The 19,387-nt window shown below is 40.1% G+C and overlaps 1 protein-coding gene across 5 annotated transcripts in view; it reads right to left on the bottom strand.

Moving 5' to 3' along the window:
* The window catches only part of LOC124798006 (1-acylglycerol-3-phosphate O-acyltransferase ABHD5-like), a 102,758-nt gene extending 89,498 nt beyond the window's left edge, over positions 1 to 13,260 (bottom strand). Inside the window, exons 1-5 of one of the 5 annotated variants that reach the window (XM_047261196.1) lie at positions 13,171 to 13,256; positions 12,991 to 13,079; positions 12,724 to 12,800; positions 12,379 to 12,585; positions 10,990 to 11,164 (exon numbers count right to left, since the gene is read on the bottom strand). In XM_047261196.1, the coding sequence (XP_047117152.1) occupies positions 10,990 to 11,164; positions 12,379 to 12,585; positions 12,724 to 12,800; positions 12,991 to 13,031 (500 nt within the window). In that variant the 5' untranslated portion in view covers positions 13,032 to 13,079; positions 13,171 to 13,256. Of the gene's footprint in view, positions 1 to 10,989; positions 11,165 to 12,378; positions 12,586 to 12,723; positions 12,801 to 12,990 lie in introns of all 5 variants that reach the window. The other 4 variants (XM_047261197.1, XM_047261199.1, XM_047261198.1 and 1 more) reach the window with 4 other exon arrangements.
* Between the last annotated feature and the right edge of the window lie 6,127 nt (positions 13,261 to 19,387).

Genomic DNA, 19,387 nt, shown 5'->3' with positions numbered 1-19,387 from the left:
AACGTCACCCTCCCACTGCTCATATGGAGGGAGATGGTAAAACATAGTACGACAACTTAATCTGTACTTTCAATGCCACAGTGTTTCTGAGTATGATTGCTACCTACTGATTCTGACATCAACTTTAACTCATGCAGCCTCAACAAATACATTCAGAAACAGTTTTCGACACCATAGTGGACATGCTAAAAATTTCTGAAATGACTTGCAATAGACACCTTGGCAACATGACATTTTGCAAAATAGGAATAATGCTTTGTTCATGCTTGATTGTGTTTCCTGGTGTGCTAATCATTTCTCATTTCTGCAGCCTATGCCAGCATCAAGATCCACTGAAGTATTAGCTTATCGAATGGTAGAAACATAAACTATCCTGGTAGTTCACTTGCTCCCGTCAGCAGGAAATACTGTTGGGTGATTCAGTGTCAGTCAAATCAACACACTAATTAAGTTTGGTGTTCTCAGATTTTGATGAAACTAGAAGTATGCACTGTCCCTACATAGATATGAATGAAAACCAAGGCTTAATAAATTTTTAAGCCCTGACTTTTTCAAATTTTTATTAAAAATTGCTAAGCACTGCAGTAGTACACTGCCATTTTCTCTCGAACCAGATGAGATACACACTTGCAAATTGTGTCATATTAAAGCTCTTTAAGATGGCCTTTCATTTGGCATGAAACACGATAGGGTAAGAAAATAAATTTTTAAAAAAATTAAGTACATTTTAAATTTCTAAAAACTCCATATTTTTAAGATTTGAAAAAAAAATTATGAAATTTCCTTGCACTAGACTCTTACACCTCTGAAAGTTTCATTCTGGCATCATCATGGGATCAATGTTGCAAAATTTTCAGGTTCCATGCGTTGTGCGAAAAATGGTTTTCATAGAGGTTCTACATTAAGAAATCACCAAATTAATTTCAAAAAATTTACTTCCAACATGACACTTATGAACAGCTGTGTATATCACAATTTCTTATAAACTGGAATTAACTGTAAAGGCTCTGTTGGTTTCGATCCTGTCATTTTCAGACAAGATGCATATTTGGCCTGTTGCAGTCACTGGGTTCATTCTCCTGGATATGGATGGAACTATGGGAGGCACCAACTTGGACACGGAAAGTACGGAGTGCCAGGAAGTTTTGGAAAAAATCGGGAGCGGGCCCTGGAGACCCAACTCATACAATGTGGCAAGGATATGATGTCAACAGGTTGTGTTGTATGCTTTACACAAGTCAAAAAGACGGCAACCAGATGTTGGCATCTGCAAAAGGCTGTTCGGATGGCAGACTCCCCGACCCAACCCAACTGCCGACACGCCATACATTCCAGCGGCTTACAAAGAATGTTGGTGAGGCTGATGGGCCAATAGCTATCCACATCAAGCAGATTGTTACTGGGTTTGAGCACTGGTATGGTGGTACTCTCCCACCATTGGGATGGAAAGACATCATCACACCAGATCCGGTTGAAGATGACGAGGATATGTAGCTTGTAGTCAGATGAGAGATGTTTAATCATATGGCTGTGAATCCGATCAGGACCAGGAGCTGTGTTGGGGCAATGTGCAAGGGCACTGAGGAGCTCCCACTCTGTAAATGGGGTGTTATTTTGCAACTGACCGGCTGTTTACTATTTCTACAAGAAGATGTATTCAACATTTGTTAGAGAACGTGGTAAACCAACAAAGGAGTACATGCATACTTAATGCCAATAATGGCCCTGCCACTTTAAAGAAGTATTACTTTCTACAATAAATTATTTTACTATTACATTACCTATTTATTTTCTTAACAACCCAATATAAACTATGGCATTACCAATGGTAAGAGTCCAACTAATACTACAAAAATGAACCACAAAGAGGTATGACCAAGATTAATACATATTTTCGGGCTACTGCAACCCCTGTACATCTAGAAAAACGGGAAGGTAACAATCCCCCACCATAACACAGAAACAGTTTCTTTTTGTTTTTTGTTTTTTTTTTTTTTAAATATAAAAACACTTATCACCTTCACAGTGATCTTCAGCACACAAATACATTTCTTGAATTGGTGATTCATTGCTGGAAATTTTTATAGTCATCTGCAGCGGTAGCAGATAGTTCAAACTTAGTTATTTTATTCTTGCTTGCCCCCATCTGTTCCACCAAAGTGATGACTGGCTCACTGAAATGACTGTAAAAAACAACTGAGGTCACGCGCGCCCAAGTCAAAACAATAGAACATGAAGACAGAAAGGAGTTAAAAAAACAACGTTACGTCAGTCCCAATGGACATAACAGAAGACAGCTAAAACCAGTCATGTAGAAAACGGACTAAAAAAAGACACCATACAGAATCAGAGGTCTAAAACTAAAAATTAAATGGCCATTGCCATATTGCTTTGATTGATAAAAAGTAAAATGTGGTCAACAGCCTGCACGTCATTTGCTAAAATGGCCAATAACTCAGATGGCAAACCCAAGCGGCAATGTAAACGGTTAGAAAATTGGCAGTCCATCAGGATGTGGCGGACACTTAAAACTTGGGCGCAACGTGTAAAAAGTGGTGGGGTAGCGCCACTTACCAAATGACATTGGCTAAAAAGGCAGTGCCCAATACGCAGCCTACTTAAAATAAGCTAATCCCAGTGGGAGGCCGAGAGGAGGTCATCCAAGCCACTGGGAAAGGCTTAATAAGCCGGACCTTATTCCCGTGAAGAGGCGATGTCAAAGGGACACCACCTCCTGACAGATGGCAACACAAAGATCAGCAGAGGGAATATAGTAACTTGCGGGCTGAGGTACAAGGACTGCAGCCTTGGCAGTAACCTTGTTTCCTGGCAGACCGACATGACCAGGAACCCACAGAAACATCACACTGGCTCCGCAAAACTGAGCAAGTGACAGTTTTCCTGGACCTGCTGCACTAAGGTAGGGGCAGTGCACAGCGCACATAGACTTTGAAGGGCGCTGAGTGAGTCTGAGCACAGGGCACTATCGAAAAGGTTGTGTCGCCAGACGTATTCCATGGCCTGATACAGGATGAAGAGCTTGACTGTAAGTACTGAGCAGTGTGCCGGAAGCCAATATCAAAACACACGGGTGCCCATGATGAAGGCAAACCTGACCCCACAGTCTGGGAGCCATCAGTGTGTACGAAGGTACTATCTCAAAGTTCCATGTGAAGGTCATGAACCTGAAGGCAATAGACTGAGGCTGGAGTAGTCTCCTTAGGAACCAAACGAAGCCAACTTGGTGAAGGGTTCACACCCATCGGGAAAGGTGCGGATAGTGTGAAGTTAAGCTGCCTTAGTAAGTGCTGAAAGCGGACTCCAGGAGGTAACAGAAAAGAGCGACGCGCCCTGTACTGGTGATCAAAGGAATTATCAAAGGAGGAGGCAAAGGATGGGTGGCCACACATGGCAGACAAATGGCATGCATACCCGCTGAGAAGAACGTCACAGTGGAAGTTCAGCAGCTTCAGCATACAGACTCTCAACCGGGCTAGCGTAAAAAGTCCCCGTGGCCAAACAGATGCCACAACAGTGGATAGTGTTGAGACGGCATAAGATGGATGGACATGCTGACACGTAAACTAAGCACTTGTAGTACAAACAGAGGCGGGTGGTTCAATCGGTATCCTAGGAAGTACCATTTAGGACACACAGGACGCTGGGGAACTGTGTACAGCAGGCTTCCAGGTAAGACACATGGGAGGACCAAGAGTGTTTCCTATGAAGTATGAGCCCCAGGAATTTCGTAGTTTCAATGAACAGAAGAGCCCAAGATGTAAAGATGGTGGGAGAAACCAATTGTGTCACCAGAAATTCATACAGACAGTTTTGTCAGTGTAAAAGCAAAAGCCACCGTCGATGCTCCAGGAGTAAAGATGATCAAGACAGCACTGAAGACACTGCTCAGGGAGATAGGTCCACAGAGAACAGCAACGAATGCCGAAATTGTCAACAAAAAGGGAGCTGGAGATGCCTGGTGGGAGACAGGGCATTATAGGGTTAATGGCGATAGCAAAGAGGACGATACTCAGGACGGAACCCTGAGGCACACCGCTTTCCTGGATAAAGGTGTCCGACAAGGCAGAACCCACATGCACCTTGAAAACTCTGTCAGTTAAAAGTGCCTGACGCAGGGCAGACGGCCATGGAAGCCCCATGTGTAAAGAGTACAGAGGATACCAGTTCTCCAGCATGTGTTGTAGGCCTTCTCCAAATCAAAAAACACGGCCACAGTCTGGAATTTCCTCAGAAAACCATTCATGACATGGGTGGACAAAGTAACGAGATGGTCAACTACAGAACACCACACTCGAAATCCACACTGTGCATTCGTCAGTAAATTGCAAGACTCGAGCCACCACAGCAGCCACGCATGAATCATACGTTCCATCACCTTGCAAATGCAGCCGATAAGAGAGATGGAGCAGCAGTTAGAAGGAAGGTTTTTGTTCTTATCGGGCATAGGTATGGGTATGATGGTGGCTTCATGCCAGCATCCGAGAAATGTCCTCTCTGCCCAAATGCGGTTGAACAAATTAAGCAGAAACTGCTTGTCCGCAAAAGAGAGGTGCTGCAACATCTGAATGTGGATGGCGTCTGGTGTTGGGGCGGAGGATCGGAACGAAGTGAGAGCAAGATCTAGCTCCCTCATAATAAAGGCGGCATTGTAGCACTCACAATTCAGAGAAGAGAAGGGAATCGTGCGAGCCTCCTCCACTTTTTTCCAGTGGAGGAAGGCAGGGTGAAAGTGGAAAGAACTCGAAACTCCTGCAAAATGGCAGCCTAAGGTGTTGGATATAGCAATAGGATCCACAAGGACATCGTCTAATACTGTCAGGCCAGAAATTGGGGAATGGTTCTTGGTCCCAGAGAGCCGTCGGAGGTTGGCCCACATGACGGAATAGGGGATGGAACTGTTAAAAGAACTAGTGAATGAAATCCAGCTAGCTTTTTTGCTGTCTCGAAGAATGCAATGACACTTTGCATGCATCTGTTTATAATGAATGCAGTTTATCATTGTAGGATGAACGTTAAAATGCGGAGAGCACATCTCCGAGCTTGAACTGTGTCACGGCATACCTCAGTCCACCAGGTGACTGGGACACGACGTGGTAAAGAGGAAGAGCAAGGAATGGAACATCCTGCAGCCGTAAGGATAAAGTTTGTGAGATATTTCACCTGGTCACCACAACTCAGGAAATCTTGTTCTTCAAAGGTCGCCATACAGGAGTAAAGCTGCCAGTCAGCATTAGTAAGTTGCCATTTGGGTGTGCATGCAGGTGGGGTAGGAGTCAGTAATCCAAATAGAGAACGTGGCTAACAGTATGACCTGCTTTGTGTTTGACCTCAACTGACAAGCTCTGTTTCAGTGAAGTGATACTGTCTCCCATGGGCTTGATGTTATTTGGTGTCAGGATCATAACCATGGCATGCTAACTTATCACTAGTAACAATCATTGGAAACAATTCTGGGTCAGTTTTATATCGTTATTTCAAAGTTCATACTCAGCACTCCTTTTTCTGGGGTCAGAATGAGAGGCAGAAATTTGGGAGTGATCATTCTTACTCCCAAATCTGTTAAATTTTGCTGTACTAAGTTCCAAGACAATCTAATCAACTGTGTTGTATATTCAAACAGTCTGTTATCAGCTTTCAAGCAAAAATACATGAATTTTCACAACATTTTTATACATTTGGATAGCTGACGTGTATTCAGAACAAGTTTTGTTATCAACTGATGTGTTACCATTACTGAAACTAGAAAGGAATTCATACATTTGAATTTTTCCTATAGTGTCTTTTCTGTAAATGGTTTTCGCATTCCAAATTACTTTGGGTTTTTTCCCCCCAAACAGAAAGCAAGTTCAAAACAGCTGCTCACCCAACTTGTATACAATATTCTGGCCTGTCTCTGTGCCACACACACTCCCAACCTCTTGATGCATATGTGTGGGTCACATCCATGGTGAAGACACTCTCTTGCTGAGCACGCCACCCAATATGACGTCTTTCATTTCAATGACTGCTTCACAGCCTATGCTATCTGGACCCATTCCGCCACCTCCAGCTTTTCTGAACTGCACAGGTGGGAATGCCCCCACAATACATCCTACATTCCCATAACCCTCCTGGCCTCAAGCTTCGTTACTCATTGTCCTTACCCATCTAGCTCCTTCCCTGTTCCAGGACTACATAGCCCTCTGTTCCACCAACAGGCCCAATCTTTTTACTTCTCTCCTTTTCCATTAGCCCCTACCCTCCGTCTAACCTGCACGTTCCCAGCAGCACTTTACTGTCCCCCACCCCTACCCTGCTATCCGTCCCCCCTCACCCCCCCCCCCCCCCAATCACAGCCTCCTTCTTACCCTCACCTGCTTGCTCTCCCATAATGCACTGCTGCTCGCAGTCTCGCTCCAGCTGCCAGAAACTTTGGTCTCGTGTGTGTGTGTGTGCACGTTTTCTATTTTCGACAAAGGCCTTGTTGGCTGAAAGCTAACTTTCTGACAGTCTTTTTGTTGTGCCTTTCTGCAACTCATCTTCACTATATGGTGAGCAGGAACTATCCTTTTCATTATATGGTTACATTCGGTCAAGTTGGTTTGGCTGTTGCAACTCAATGCATCTACTACGTTGTGAGTTGTAACTTCACTCCTAAATTGTCTACAAAACTGCATGTTATTCACTTACATTCCCAACCATAAAAAATTACTACAGAGGCAAAACAATTCACACTGGACAGACAAACCATTCCAGATGAGATATGAGCTGTACTGAATTCATAAGGAGTTGTGTAATACGTCTTTATGAAGAAAAATGCACACCACACAAACTGTACCCAAGGTGGCACTTTTCTGGGAACTTTAGGTTGGTTTTGACAGTAAAGGGCCTGAAACACAAGGCTATCAGTCCCTTTTTCATTAGTAACACAGGTATTAGATTAAAACCATAACCCACAAGAATACTATCGGCCAAAATCCAGGAAAGAAACAAAATGTATAAAACTATGTGTGCAACAATACTGAAGTAAAAAAATGAAAATATCAAGCAAAACTGAACACATTAACTAAAAGGGAAAAGTGACAGAAGACTTTAAAACAACATAGCAGATGGCCTGGCTGATTGCAAGAACAGGGTGTCTACAAGGACAAGGAAAAATAATTCCCAGATTTTTCCCGGTTGAAAATACACTTTTTCCGTGTTAAGTGACAGTATACTTTTTCTCGGCACTTATCAATCCTTTTATGGTTTATGGTTTTATACACCAGCGTAGAATTTCCCGGCACTTTAGAAAATGAAACTCAGGGGAAAAAACACGATTTGGAAAGATCTTTGATGTGCAGCAACATATACACTGCATATTTCCGTGTTACGATGGCATAAATTCGAATTCCACCAAACACCGCATGTTACCTTCCGAATCATTAAAATCGAGATTGCAACGCGCTTTTGTAAGCCAGTCACAGCTCATGTCACCTGATCTCGCCAGCTGATGACAGCATTTGACACGTGATGTAGTCAGACAATAGCAAGATCACTCTTAAGTAGTGCGAACACACAAATAAGAAAAATTAATGTACAATTGTTGCTACAAGAAAAGAAAAGCTATCACATATAATATTGGTCTCTAAGATTAATAAGCTGAAAGAGAAGCTAAGCTTCCACATATATAGTTGACCTTTTTTGCGCATCATACATCACATAAATGTGCCTGTGAATTTTTTTAATAACGACGTAAATGTCTGATCTTCTGGGCTCGAAATTCTTCATATGGTCGTCCCCAAAGGGTTGATTTTTAAATGAGACTCAAACGCTCTGTGATTTTAGAAATTCATCGTACACTCTCTCACATATTTTATCTTGCATAAAGGGAAATTTACTTTGAAAGTAACACTTTTCAAAGCAATATTCGCAATATTTTTCCTTTACCTATTAGAAACGTACGTTTCAGCAGTTGCCACAGGGCACCAGATAACAGGCATCACTGCACTTGCGCAGCTACGATGATGCAGGAAGCCCGCATGTTCATACGTGTGAAACATTAAAAGATCTTGCATTAAAATGAATCTAATGTAAAAACCTGTCACGTCACGCTCATTGGAGGAAATTTGTTGTTAAGAAGCACTGCACAGTCATCCTAAAGCCTTTGACACACTTTGCTATTGGCAGACGCTTGTATGAGCACTGTGTTTTGTTGTTGTATATGGCGCATTTTCTTTGCGACTTAAGTTTCATTTTCGTTTTTTTCTCTCGTTCATGTTTTGTTGCTGTAGTATTATTCTGCAGAAGCAGGATACAGTAAATTTTTTTGTTGGAGTATTGGTTCTTACCAGTCAAAATCACAAAAATTTAACTGAAAACTAAAACAATGAAAAATTCCCGGAACTCAAAAAGACTCCCGGGTTTTTCCCGGATTTCCCAGTTGTCCCGGGTCGTAGACAACCTGAAGAATAAAAGGACAAGCCAGCCACTCTCCAACACACTAAAATCTCCAGCCCAAAAACACAAGGCAAGAGAAACATAGATGGCAAAAAGACGAACACCAAGTTGAGCAGACGGCACCAGAGGGAATGAGGAAGAGTTGGGTGAAGACCTGTGCGAGAAGGCCAGATGCCCACCCTCAGACTGAGCAATAACCGCCCCTCCCTCTCAAATAAAACTTAGAATTAGATCAGCCGTTGGGGCATTGTCACCTAACAACCATAGGTAGTGTGTAAGGAAGGTTAAAAGTCCACCTCAGGGTGGCTGAATCTGGACAGTCTAACAAGATATGGACCATTGTCAGACGTAAACCACGACAACACTGAGGTAGGTCCTCACAACATAGCAGGTGACCATGATTCAGCCAAGTACAGCTAATGTGGAACAGACAAAAGACAATGGAGTCTTTGCGAGACGGTTGCATGGAGGACCTCCACACATTCGGCGACTCCCTTACCATAAGTAATTTATTCTGCACATTCAGGGAGCACCATTCTGATTCCAGAAACCGAACACTTTGTGTTGTAATACCGATTGAAGATCAGATTCCAGTAGGCTGATCTCTGGACCCAGTTTACAAGTAGCCTCTTTGGCTAGCCTGTTGGGATTCCTGCGTGTCTCACGATCCATACAAAGACCGCTGACCGTCCATGTTGTTCGAGGATGTAAACAGACTCTTGGATGGTCATAACCAACGGATGGGGTCAAGAGTTCGTAAGGCGATCAAGGAGTCGCTACAAATGAGTAAGGATTCCTCGGCACAGGGACAGATATGCTGAAGAGTTCGAGAGCTCTGCAGTGAAAATACTACAGCCATATGGCAAGGAGCACTGTTGAGCATGTCCAGCATGAGCATCAACTGTTGACCAATCTGTGTAAACTATTTCTGAACCTCAGGTCATGTCAAGAATAGACAGGAACAGGCAGTGAAGGGCTGCAGAATGTACTGAGTCATTTGGGACTTGTGAGAGGTCCAGACGAATCTGTCACTGAGGTATACACCATGGAGGTGTACATGAGTGAATGAGGAGGATAGGTGGTAGAGGGAAAGACTTGAGCTAAGTGAGAAGGCACCAGACACAGAATGCAATTGTAATCTCTGATCTGGGCCACTGTTGCAGGAGATGAATCACCATGTTAGGGAAAATGAGACAGTAGTCCGGATGTTTAGGCATGCTGCAAATATGCACAGTATAATTTGCAGGCATATTTTTCTGCCTGATCTGCAATGGAGGAGCCCCAGCTTTCATGAGTAGGCTTTTCACAGTGCTCATTCAGAAAGGTCCCATCACAAGTCAAACTCCACAGTGAAGTACAGGGACCAGCATCTGCAATACCGAGGGTGGTGCTGAACTATACACCAGGCTCCCATAATCAAGATGGGACTGCACAAGGGCTTCGTACAGATGCAACAGTGTACTGCGGTGTGCTCACCAACCAGTGTGACTCTGGCATCAAAGAATGTAAATGTGCTGCCAGTACTTTTGCTTAAGCTGACGAAGATGGGGAAACCAAGTTAAGCGGGTGTTGAAAACCAGTCGTAAAAAGCAATAAGAGCCCATGACATTAAGGCGATGGTCATCAACATAAAGTTGTGCATGCGGGTGAACCGTATGACGATGACAGAAGTGTATGACCCAAGTCTTGGGGGTTGAAAACTGAAAGCCATGGGTGAGGACTCATGCCTGCACCTTTTGTATGGTTTCTTGCGGTCAACATTCAGCCACACCAATAGTAGATGAGTAAAAGGAAATACAAGGATACTTTAGTGTAGCCACTCGTACATAAAGGCTTGATCTTATTATCTTTTACACTTCAATAATCAAGTTCAGCCAGGACACACATAAAAACTAGTAGTCAGGAAATTTACTCCTCCACTTCTGTTTCTCGTGCCGTAGCCACATAATGCTGGTGATGAAACTGTTTCCACTTAAGTGATTTGTACCTTTACCTTTGAGTTGAGAGCTCCACCATGAATATGACTTAGCGACTTGGTTAAAAAAAAAATAGTAGTGTTGGACTGTGCAGAACAAATTCTGTATCTGCAATGGGGGGGGGGGGGGGGGGCATTTACTGTCAAGTAGATAAGAACCTCACAATAATAATACAAAATTGAAACGTTCTATAGTAAACTATACCGCAAAACACAGCCAGAAGAAATATGTAATATTAGACTACAAATTGTCGTGATAAGTTCAAATGGCTCTGAGCACTATGGACCTTAACTTCTGAGGTCATCAGTCCCCTAGAACTTAGCACTACTTAAACCTAACTAACGTAAGGACATCACACACATCCATGTCCAAGGCAGGATTTGAACCTGCGACCGTAACGGTAGCGCGGTTCCAGACTGTAGCGCCTAGAACTGCTCGGCCACCCCGGCCGGCGTTGTGATAAGTACAATAGAAATAGGAAAGAGAGTCTGAAAATCAATACAATAGCCTAAGTCATAAATTAATTGTTTTATATTGCCAATAATCTTAATGGAGTTTGAAAAACGAACTCTACCTGTTTGGATAGGTCAGTGAATATGATGCAGCAAGGTACCCGCCCATGCTGTGTCCAAGTAAAATCATTTTTTCCAGTTTCATTTCACGACGCCACTCCTCCACAGAACGAACAAACTGCTGCTCTGCTTCCAATGCATCTGAACTAAAATTTGGTCTTGAACTCCTGCCAAAGCCTGCATCATAACACATTTAATCAAATCCAGTTCCATTACTGCCATGAAACAATTCTATTATCAAAATCTTTTTAATTTACTTCAGCACAGTATTCAGTTACATCAAAAGAAACAAGATACAATTAAATTTATATTTATTATTCTCATGACTTTTAATAGAATAAACAGCAGATCTAAACAAAGAAGGCTCTTTCTGTGGCTTCCCTATTGTTTCCAACAAATATATTTTTTGTGTGTGTGTGTTGACGAAGGCCTTAACGGCCGAAGGCTATAAATTGCAAGTGTCTTTTTGTCGTGCCTAACTGTGACTCAGGATCCCCACTATATGGTAAGTAGCAACTTTCCTTTTCATAATATTGTCAACATGTACTTACTTATTTTATTATGACTGTCAATGTATTCCAAGTTATACTGGTATATTCTTTTGTAAATGGACAGATAAAAAAATCTTTTTACAAGCAGCAGCACAACACACATATAAACTGTATTACAATTTGCAAGCTGCCGTTGCCAGTGGCTCCTCCTACTGGTTGAAGGGTTGAAAGGGAAGGAACAGTGATGAAGGAAAAGAACTGGTGAGGTTTAGGAAAAGGGCGTTTGGAAAACTCACCCAAAACCTTGGGGCTCACTGCATACTTTATTTTTTTATTGTCTGGAGATATGTTGGATGGAGTCACACACTTTTGAAAGTAGAAATGAATGGGAGGAACATTGACAAGAATAAGACATTGCTTTGAACCTGTTCCAATAACATCATTTTCTTTAAAAAAAAAAAAAAAAAAAAAAAAAAAAAAAAAAAAAAAAAAAAAAATTATAGGCTATTATGGATTACCTATAAGAATGTGTAAGCATATTTTGATTAATCCTGGAGAGTTATGCACTTTGATGCTGGATATAAATGAAAGTTTGTGCAAAATAATTTATTTATCTGCAAAATTATTTGCATGTTTTGTTTAAATCCATACGGTGTGGCACACACTAGTCTTAATATCATTGTGCTGTATGGTGCAAAGACAAACAAAAATATTACTACCACATCATTGCCTGAGAGGCTTTAATGTCAACAGACAAATCAAATACTGGAAGAAATATGTGAGCCATTGTGCAGTAGCTGGATTGGTCAGGGGAGTGGTGAGTACTTTTCACCATATTGCACTGCACTCTTTGATTCAGTGTAACCTTACTTATCATGTAAGGACACCACAACTACTAACCCAATAAATCAATTGCATAAACTGGTCTCGTTCTCGCCAAAGCATCCAGGTTAAGACACCACAAAGCCACTCCAGCAGCAAGGCCATGAAGTAAAACAATTGGAGTTCGTGGAGAATCTTCGTTTAGTGATATGGTCCATATCTTGTCTGACGACCCTACAACCGGGCCTATATCTACGTACCATCCCCGATATGTTGTCTTTAAATCTGGAACAATGATTAAAATGTATATGTTACTCACAATGTTGTCAATTACATCAATCACTACACGAAAACCAAGCAAGCATGTGAACTGTACTCCAAAAGCACACAGTAACACCACTATCCCTTCAACGAGATACTTACAACTCAATATTTTGCGTTCAATAGTGCGAAGCATATCCGCCGAAGCAGGACACCACTGCAACCACTCCCACGGCCAGCTGCATTATACATTAAAAGTGAAACTTTTATATAGTTTTACTCTTCGTAATAAAATATGATGCGATATACACAGTGACTGATTCGCTTTAACCTAAAGTTAAGAGGAAGTGGATTTTCTCTCACCCAATCACGTCAAATGCGCTCCGACTCAAAAAATAATAATTATGGTTATAAAAATGAACTATTAACCTGTATCGGCTTTTCACAGTTGCTATCTCATTATCTGCCATATCTCATTTGTAAAGTTGAAAGAAGATGACAGCTTCACTGAAATGCTGCTATAAAATGGAATGTTCTTCAATCAATTATTCCTGCACACAGGCTATGGCTGGGAACACAATAACACTCTCAGTAATGTACAATACTAACAACCTGTACCATCACCGCACTTCTTGCATGACAACAAAAACATTACACAACTACATTCGAAACATCATCGCCACTGCCAAAGATAACATAACAACTAGTCGAAGATATACCACAAGAACATCTGTCCAAGTAGATGATACACGTTTGCCACAATGCAGCGGACAAAAGTGGAACGTAAAAACTTTTCACAGTGAATTTCAAATGGCGACACCCAACTGACCATAAAGGACCCGAATGAGACGATGACAGAACTGGACGTCAACGTCAAGGTTTCCCACGAAAAATGTTTTGCTTTGACGGTGGCGCTGTCTACTAACATCGTAGCCTGTTTTCGCCACACTCATTTTGGTTGACTGGATTTTTTATTTGGTCTTGTAGTTTACATATGTTACAGGTAGTGTAGGCCTACTGGTAATATAGACCAAGTCAAATGAAAGAATATAGTATTGTCACAGTATTACATGAAAATTTTGGAACTCTTTCCACCAGTGATAGCAGATCTTGAATTAATAACACCTTTGTTCTGCGAAGCATATTACCGTCTATTTTATACTTTTATTTATCTTTATTCATCCAAGGATCACCCCACAATGATATGGGCTTTGTTAATGTTTGTTGTGATTTGAGCTTCAAATGAAAACGTTATTCCGGTTTTAAACTAAATAATAAACTTTTATGAGTTCAGAAAACGAAAGGAACACAATTAGACTCAAAACTAAAAATAACACGAAAGAGCACATATATAAAAGAGTTCATAGCTAGGACGCCAACGATGAATGTTTCAGCAGAGGCACTGATTTTAAATGAAATTTAAAGCAAATACAAATCCAATCAACAAGCCAAAAAATAGTACACAGCATATATAGCGTGCTTTAAGAGGACAGACCTGACAGAGAGCGGCCAAAATAACGTGACCGGTAAATGCACAGTTGGCAGGGCATGCTGTAGGGCAAATGCCGAGCACTGGAGGGGGAGTGCCATTCTAGACTGAAGCCTATACTCACATTTTTTGTGAACATGGATCGTGACCACTCAAAAAGATCTACTATAACATCTGTCTTGGTTAGACCAAGCCAGAATTCCGCTAAAAATGTAATAAAGCAACGACATATTCTCGTCCAGCTTCTTAATCGTTTGTAATTTTTAGATACGCATCATGAGTGGCAAATTTCGAGTGTAACCTCGATTTTTCTTGTTTCGATATTAAAATTTGCTTGTTTTGTCAGAACACAGCGGGATTTACATAATGTCACCTCATTAACACGTTGTGCAGATGCAGTCGCGAGAGGATTCTGAAACACTCCTTTATTAAGTTTGTTAAGTGAGGAACTGAGAAAAAATAACGTCAATAGCTTACGAAAAAGCACATCCTCAGTACAAAAATAAACGTGTAATTCTTCACTTATGTTCCTCCAAAACACAGAATATTTCTTGTTTCACCAGGTATCGATGACTCTTAAAAATTACATTCTTTCGCCAAAAATGTCTGTAGTCAGTGGAGCAACATGGTAGATAATGAAGTTGTGCATAATAAATACATGGCAAAATATTCTCCTCTTTTCATTCCATCATTTGCCAAATGCTCATTCAGATACCTCAAACCGATTATGAAATATGAGGAATGGAGACTGGTGACAGAAACAGACCTCCAGCCAAGCCTAAAGAAAAATTCATTTCCTTGTGCAGCAACATATAATGTAATATGCACCAAAGGCAAAATCATAGTGACCCCTATTTTTCATCACAAACTTTTTCGCATTTCGCGTAGTGTCTTACTGAAATTCAAATATCGCAATAACTATAACCATAAACAAAAGATGGGCATGTCACCATGAAGCTGACACATAAATCCATATGCAATGCAAAAATGAAATTATTTTACCAAATAGTTTCTGTGGAACTGCTTGTGAAGAATTGCATGGCGTGTGACTCGATTCTGCCATGACAGCAAGTAGCCAATCGGCTGAAAGTGGAGAAATATTGCCAGCCTCCCCTTCAGAACAAGGGAATGAACTCGCCCAGTGCTTTGGACAAAAACTGATCATTTCACATTGGCCACCGTATTCTGCCTATGAGGATAAGACAGGTGTTTGGCCATGGCCTAAATTAAGGGACCATTCCAGCAATTGCCAAATGATCCAGAAAAACCCAAATCAGAGAAGCTCCACCCTCTCGAATATGAAAACATCGTCCTAACAGCTGCACCACTTCATTCGGTAATGCTCTATTGTAAAATGTTCCTTCATTTAACCACAATTTATTTCAGGTAAGTTGCTAAATAAAACATAGTTTTTGTTTTCTGCCCATACAATGAAGACACCTGCTGATGACTCCTGAACGGCTTCCAGTCACTTGCAATGTAAAACATAGTTCCACTCTTATCGCCCAGTCACATTAATACACCCACCGACGACTTTCAGACTCAAAAGATGCTGCTATGCTCCCTGCCTAAATTTCAGACTCCACAGTCGACTGTCCACCTGAAAAAATAGGCCAACATACATTGTTCTCAAGCATTATACATCCTGACATATGATCCTTGTAGAAGCAGCAGTGCTCGCTTACAATGTTTGAGAATTTAAAAGTTTTCCAACTATTTATTTCACGGACGTAAATTGTATTTATTTCAGTTTTCATGTTAGTAATCGCGAAATGCTAATGCAGTCTGTGTTGGAATAAGGGATACATTTAACTGTTTCGAATGTTTCGAGCACTAGGCAATTGTTACCAAGAATCGGATCGATTGCAACCAATCAGTCAGTCTACTTTCTTGTTCTGTGAGTGAGTACCTGGCATACTTACTTATTCACTTCTTCTTGTTTTTTGTGTGCACAATTGTACTGTGTGTCCTGGCTTTCGATGCAGGTTATCTTAGAGGTTAAGGAAAGATGAGCAGCAAAATTGAAAACTATTTACTTGTTCTCCTCCATCCAAATAGTTAAAACTTGCCAACAAATCTTCTGCAAGTGAAAAGCCAGAAATTTCAACGTTTCGAGCGGACGACTAAAGTGAAAATGTAATCCTGAACCCACAGTAAAAATACAGTGAATGAACTTGTGTATAACAACAAGTCAAATGAACGCGCATAATGTTGGACTTTGGACCAAGAAATCACATTTTGTGATGTGAATGACAGTTTAATGGTATTAAACAAACAATTTTTGCAAAGAAGTAAGTAATTTGGCAGTAGAAAGAAATAAACAAGGCATGAACATTGTGCAGCATTGGGCTACCGTATCTGCGTTATCTTTATGTGATTAAAGAAAGAAAGAAACGGTTCTGTAGGTCAAAAACCAACCCACATATACTTCGAGACATTTATTTAGTTAGCTTACCAGTCCGAAATAATAGCTCTAAGGAAAACAAACAACAAACTCCCCACTCTCAAAATCAGTTACTCTTCCAAGGAATAAACAATGCACATCACTGTTAGGTCTCCTGATCCCACAGTTTAAATGCGTAAAAAATATTTAAACGCAAAGAAACTTCTGTTTCTCAGTTTTATCCTTCCTCTCAATTCAGTGAAAAGTGTTCCCACAACTTCTAGTGAATGTGAACGTGGGATTTCGCAAATGAATCTGTTCATAGCACCTAAAAGAGCATTATTCCGTCTTTCTACTTTCAGCAATCTGATGTTCGTTAAATTGGTTGGTCATCCACTGCAGTTGTTTCATGGGTTATGAACACAGAGTGTAAATATCTATGGAGTGAGCCTTCAGATGCGAAGAACAAGAATTCTGTTCGCAACATCTGCAAATCAGGTCAATGATTTTGGGGTCGTGCATTTTAGCCCGTATAGCATTTAGTGTATTTTAGTGTTATTACTTTGCTGCTACAGCCAGATCAACTTTAGAAGTACCATGGAACTTTGTATACGAGTTTTGTAGACATTTTAACAGTTAAATACCACGAACTGAAATTGGATTAAAGCTGTGAAGAGAATTGTAATACCCTTTTTTGCCACAGTATACTAACTCAGATTCCACTTTATTTACATTTCTTTCAGTAACAGGATAAGAAGTTACAGGAAACAATATTTTTTACATTTTCTATTCAGCTTGTTCATATTGTTAAATCTCTGCTGTAATTAATTACGTTAATATGACTCTGTAGATGGCACCAAGTATCACGAAAAAACAATGCATTTGGAACTATGAAATTTGTTACAGTAAATACAGTAAGGGATTTGCACTGTCTGCTTGTCCATTGTTATTTTAATTTTGTATTTATTTACCCTTCTGCTTTTTATAGACAAGTAAAACATCTGTCATATTTTTTTTACCATCTCGTTATAAAACCATGCACTACACACACGAAAAGTAAGAAATACAATGTCAATGTTCATATTTTGGAATACCTAATAAAAGAATTGATAGCCAGCAATATTTTTTTCAGATTCACTAGATTCTATTCTGTTCAAATTATCGAATCTGTTCTAATTAATTACGAAACAATGACACTGTATAGAAATCTGTCTCTCACCGAAATACTTAGATACACATAAGAGTGAGAAACTGCATAAATTGGAGGAAATTAATCAGATTATCATATATAAATTTTATCTGCACATGAACATTGCACTAGTATGTATACACTGAGTGGCAGTTTAAGCAAACACACTGTCAAAGTTATCTAGCACTTTTCTTGTAAACCCCTCACAATAAAATAGCAGAAATTATGTCTACAATACAACAATACAAAACCCTGTAATGCAGTGTCTCGATATTTTTCGACATATTAGGTGCTTCATATCAATATAACATGTAATGTACATACCTTTGAACAGCAACTGGTCCTTCTTTCACATACTGCTCTTAAGGGGAGTTAGACTGGGTAACAATTTTCACATTTCGGATTTTTATCTCATTATAAAATTTGCAATTTTCCGAATAAAATTATATATATAAAATGTATATATATATATATTACTATATACTATTACTATATAAAGTAACTATATAAAGTACTATATAAAGAATTACCGATTTTATTAGATATTGAAGTAATACACACAAAAATTTAATTTTTTCAACCATTGTAAATTATATTTAAAAAATAATATAAAATAATTCCCACGTGAGTTTGTAACATATATATATATATATATATATATATATATATATATATATATATATATATAACGAAAGTGCTGGCAGGTCGATAGACACACAAAATTCAAGCTATCGCAACAAACGGTTGCTTCATCAGGAAAGAGGAAAGGAGAGGGAAAGACGAAAGGATGTGGGTTTTAAGGGAGAGGGTAAGGAGTCATTCCAATCCCAGGAGCAGAAAGACTTATCTTAGGGGGAAAAAGGACAGGTATACACTCGCACACACACACAAAAATGACCTTTGTAATACAGTAATTCACAGCCTTCTATATAAGGAATTACCGATTTTGTTAGATATTAATACACATGTCGAAGTGCTAACATTTCTCCAAGTGACGAATAGATTAGGAACTCTCTCAAAAAGTAAAGTAGACGCCAAAACGAAGTGTTTTTAAGAAACGTGGGTTACAGGGCAATAGATTTTCGAATAAAGGGAAACACTGTGTTCAACATGTGGTGCGTGAAGTTCCAGACAATGAAATACAGGCAAACTCGTCAGTATCTAGAGAAACGCCCATTAGTGCTTCGAAGATTAAAATAAAATGTTGTGACACACAGTTTTCTCAAAACGAAAATTATGTAAATGGTAGGTTACATTATATTCTGATAGATTTACACATCCTGACGAGGGTGTCAGGTGAATGTGCATGTTGTAAAGTATGTGGAGGGCCAGTTAGTTTACATAAAGACAGTGAGGTATCAAATGGACTAGCCAAGAAACTTATCATTAATTGTGCCAGTTGTAAATATACTCATTCATTTTCGAATTCTGATAAGTGTAAAGATAATCATCTTGAAGTAAATGTTAGATGCTTTTATAGATTAAGAGCTGTTGGCAAAGGACACACTGCAGCAGCAATGTGTGCTGTGATGAATGTGCCACACTGTTCTTGTAAAATCGACAAGTATGAATGATTTATTGGAGCTGCTGTGGAATCTGTTGTGTGTGAGTCAATGAAGGGTGATGCAAACGAATCTGTTGAAAAAATGATGGTATGACTGACATACCAGTAGCTTTTGATGGTAGTTGGCAGAAGTGCATCTATAGTTCTAAGAATTCTGTTGCTATGGCGACAAGTGTGGATATTGGAAAGGTTAAAGATTTC

This window comes from Schistocerca piceifrons, chromosome 5 (assembly GCF_021461385.2).
Source record: "Schistocerca piceifrons isolate TAMUIC-IGC-003096 chromosome 5, iqSchPice1.1, whole genome shotgun sequence".
NCBI lineage: Eukaryota > Metazoa > Arthropoda > Insecta > Orthoptera > Acrididae > Schistocerca > Schistocerca piceifrons.
Note: the sequence above shows the minus strand (reverse complement) of the source record. Positions and strands in the feature narration are given on the sequence as shown.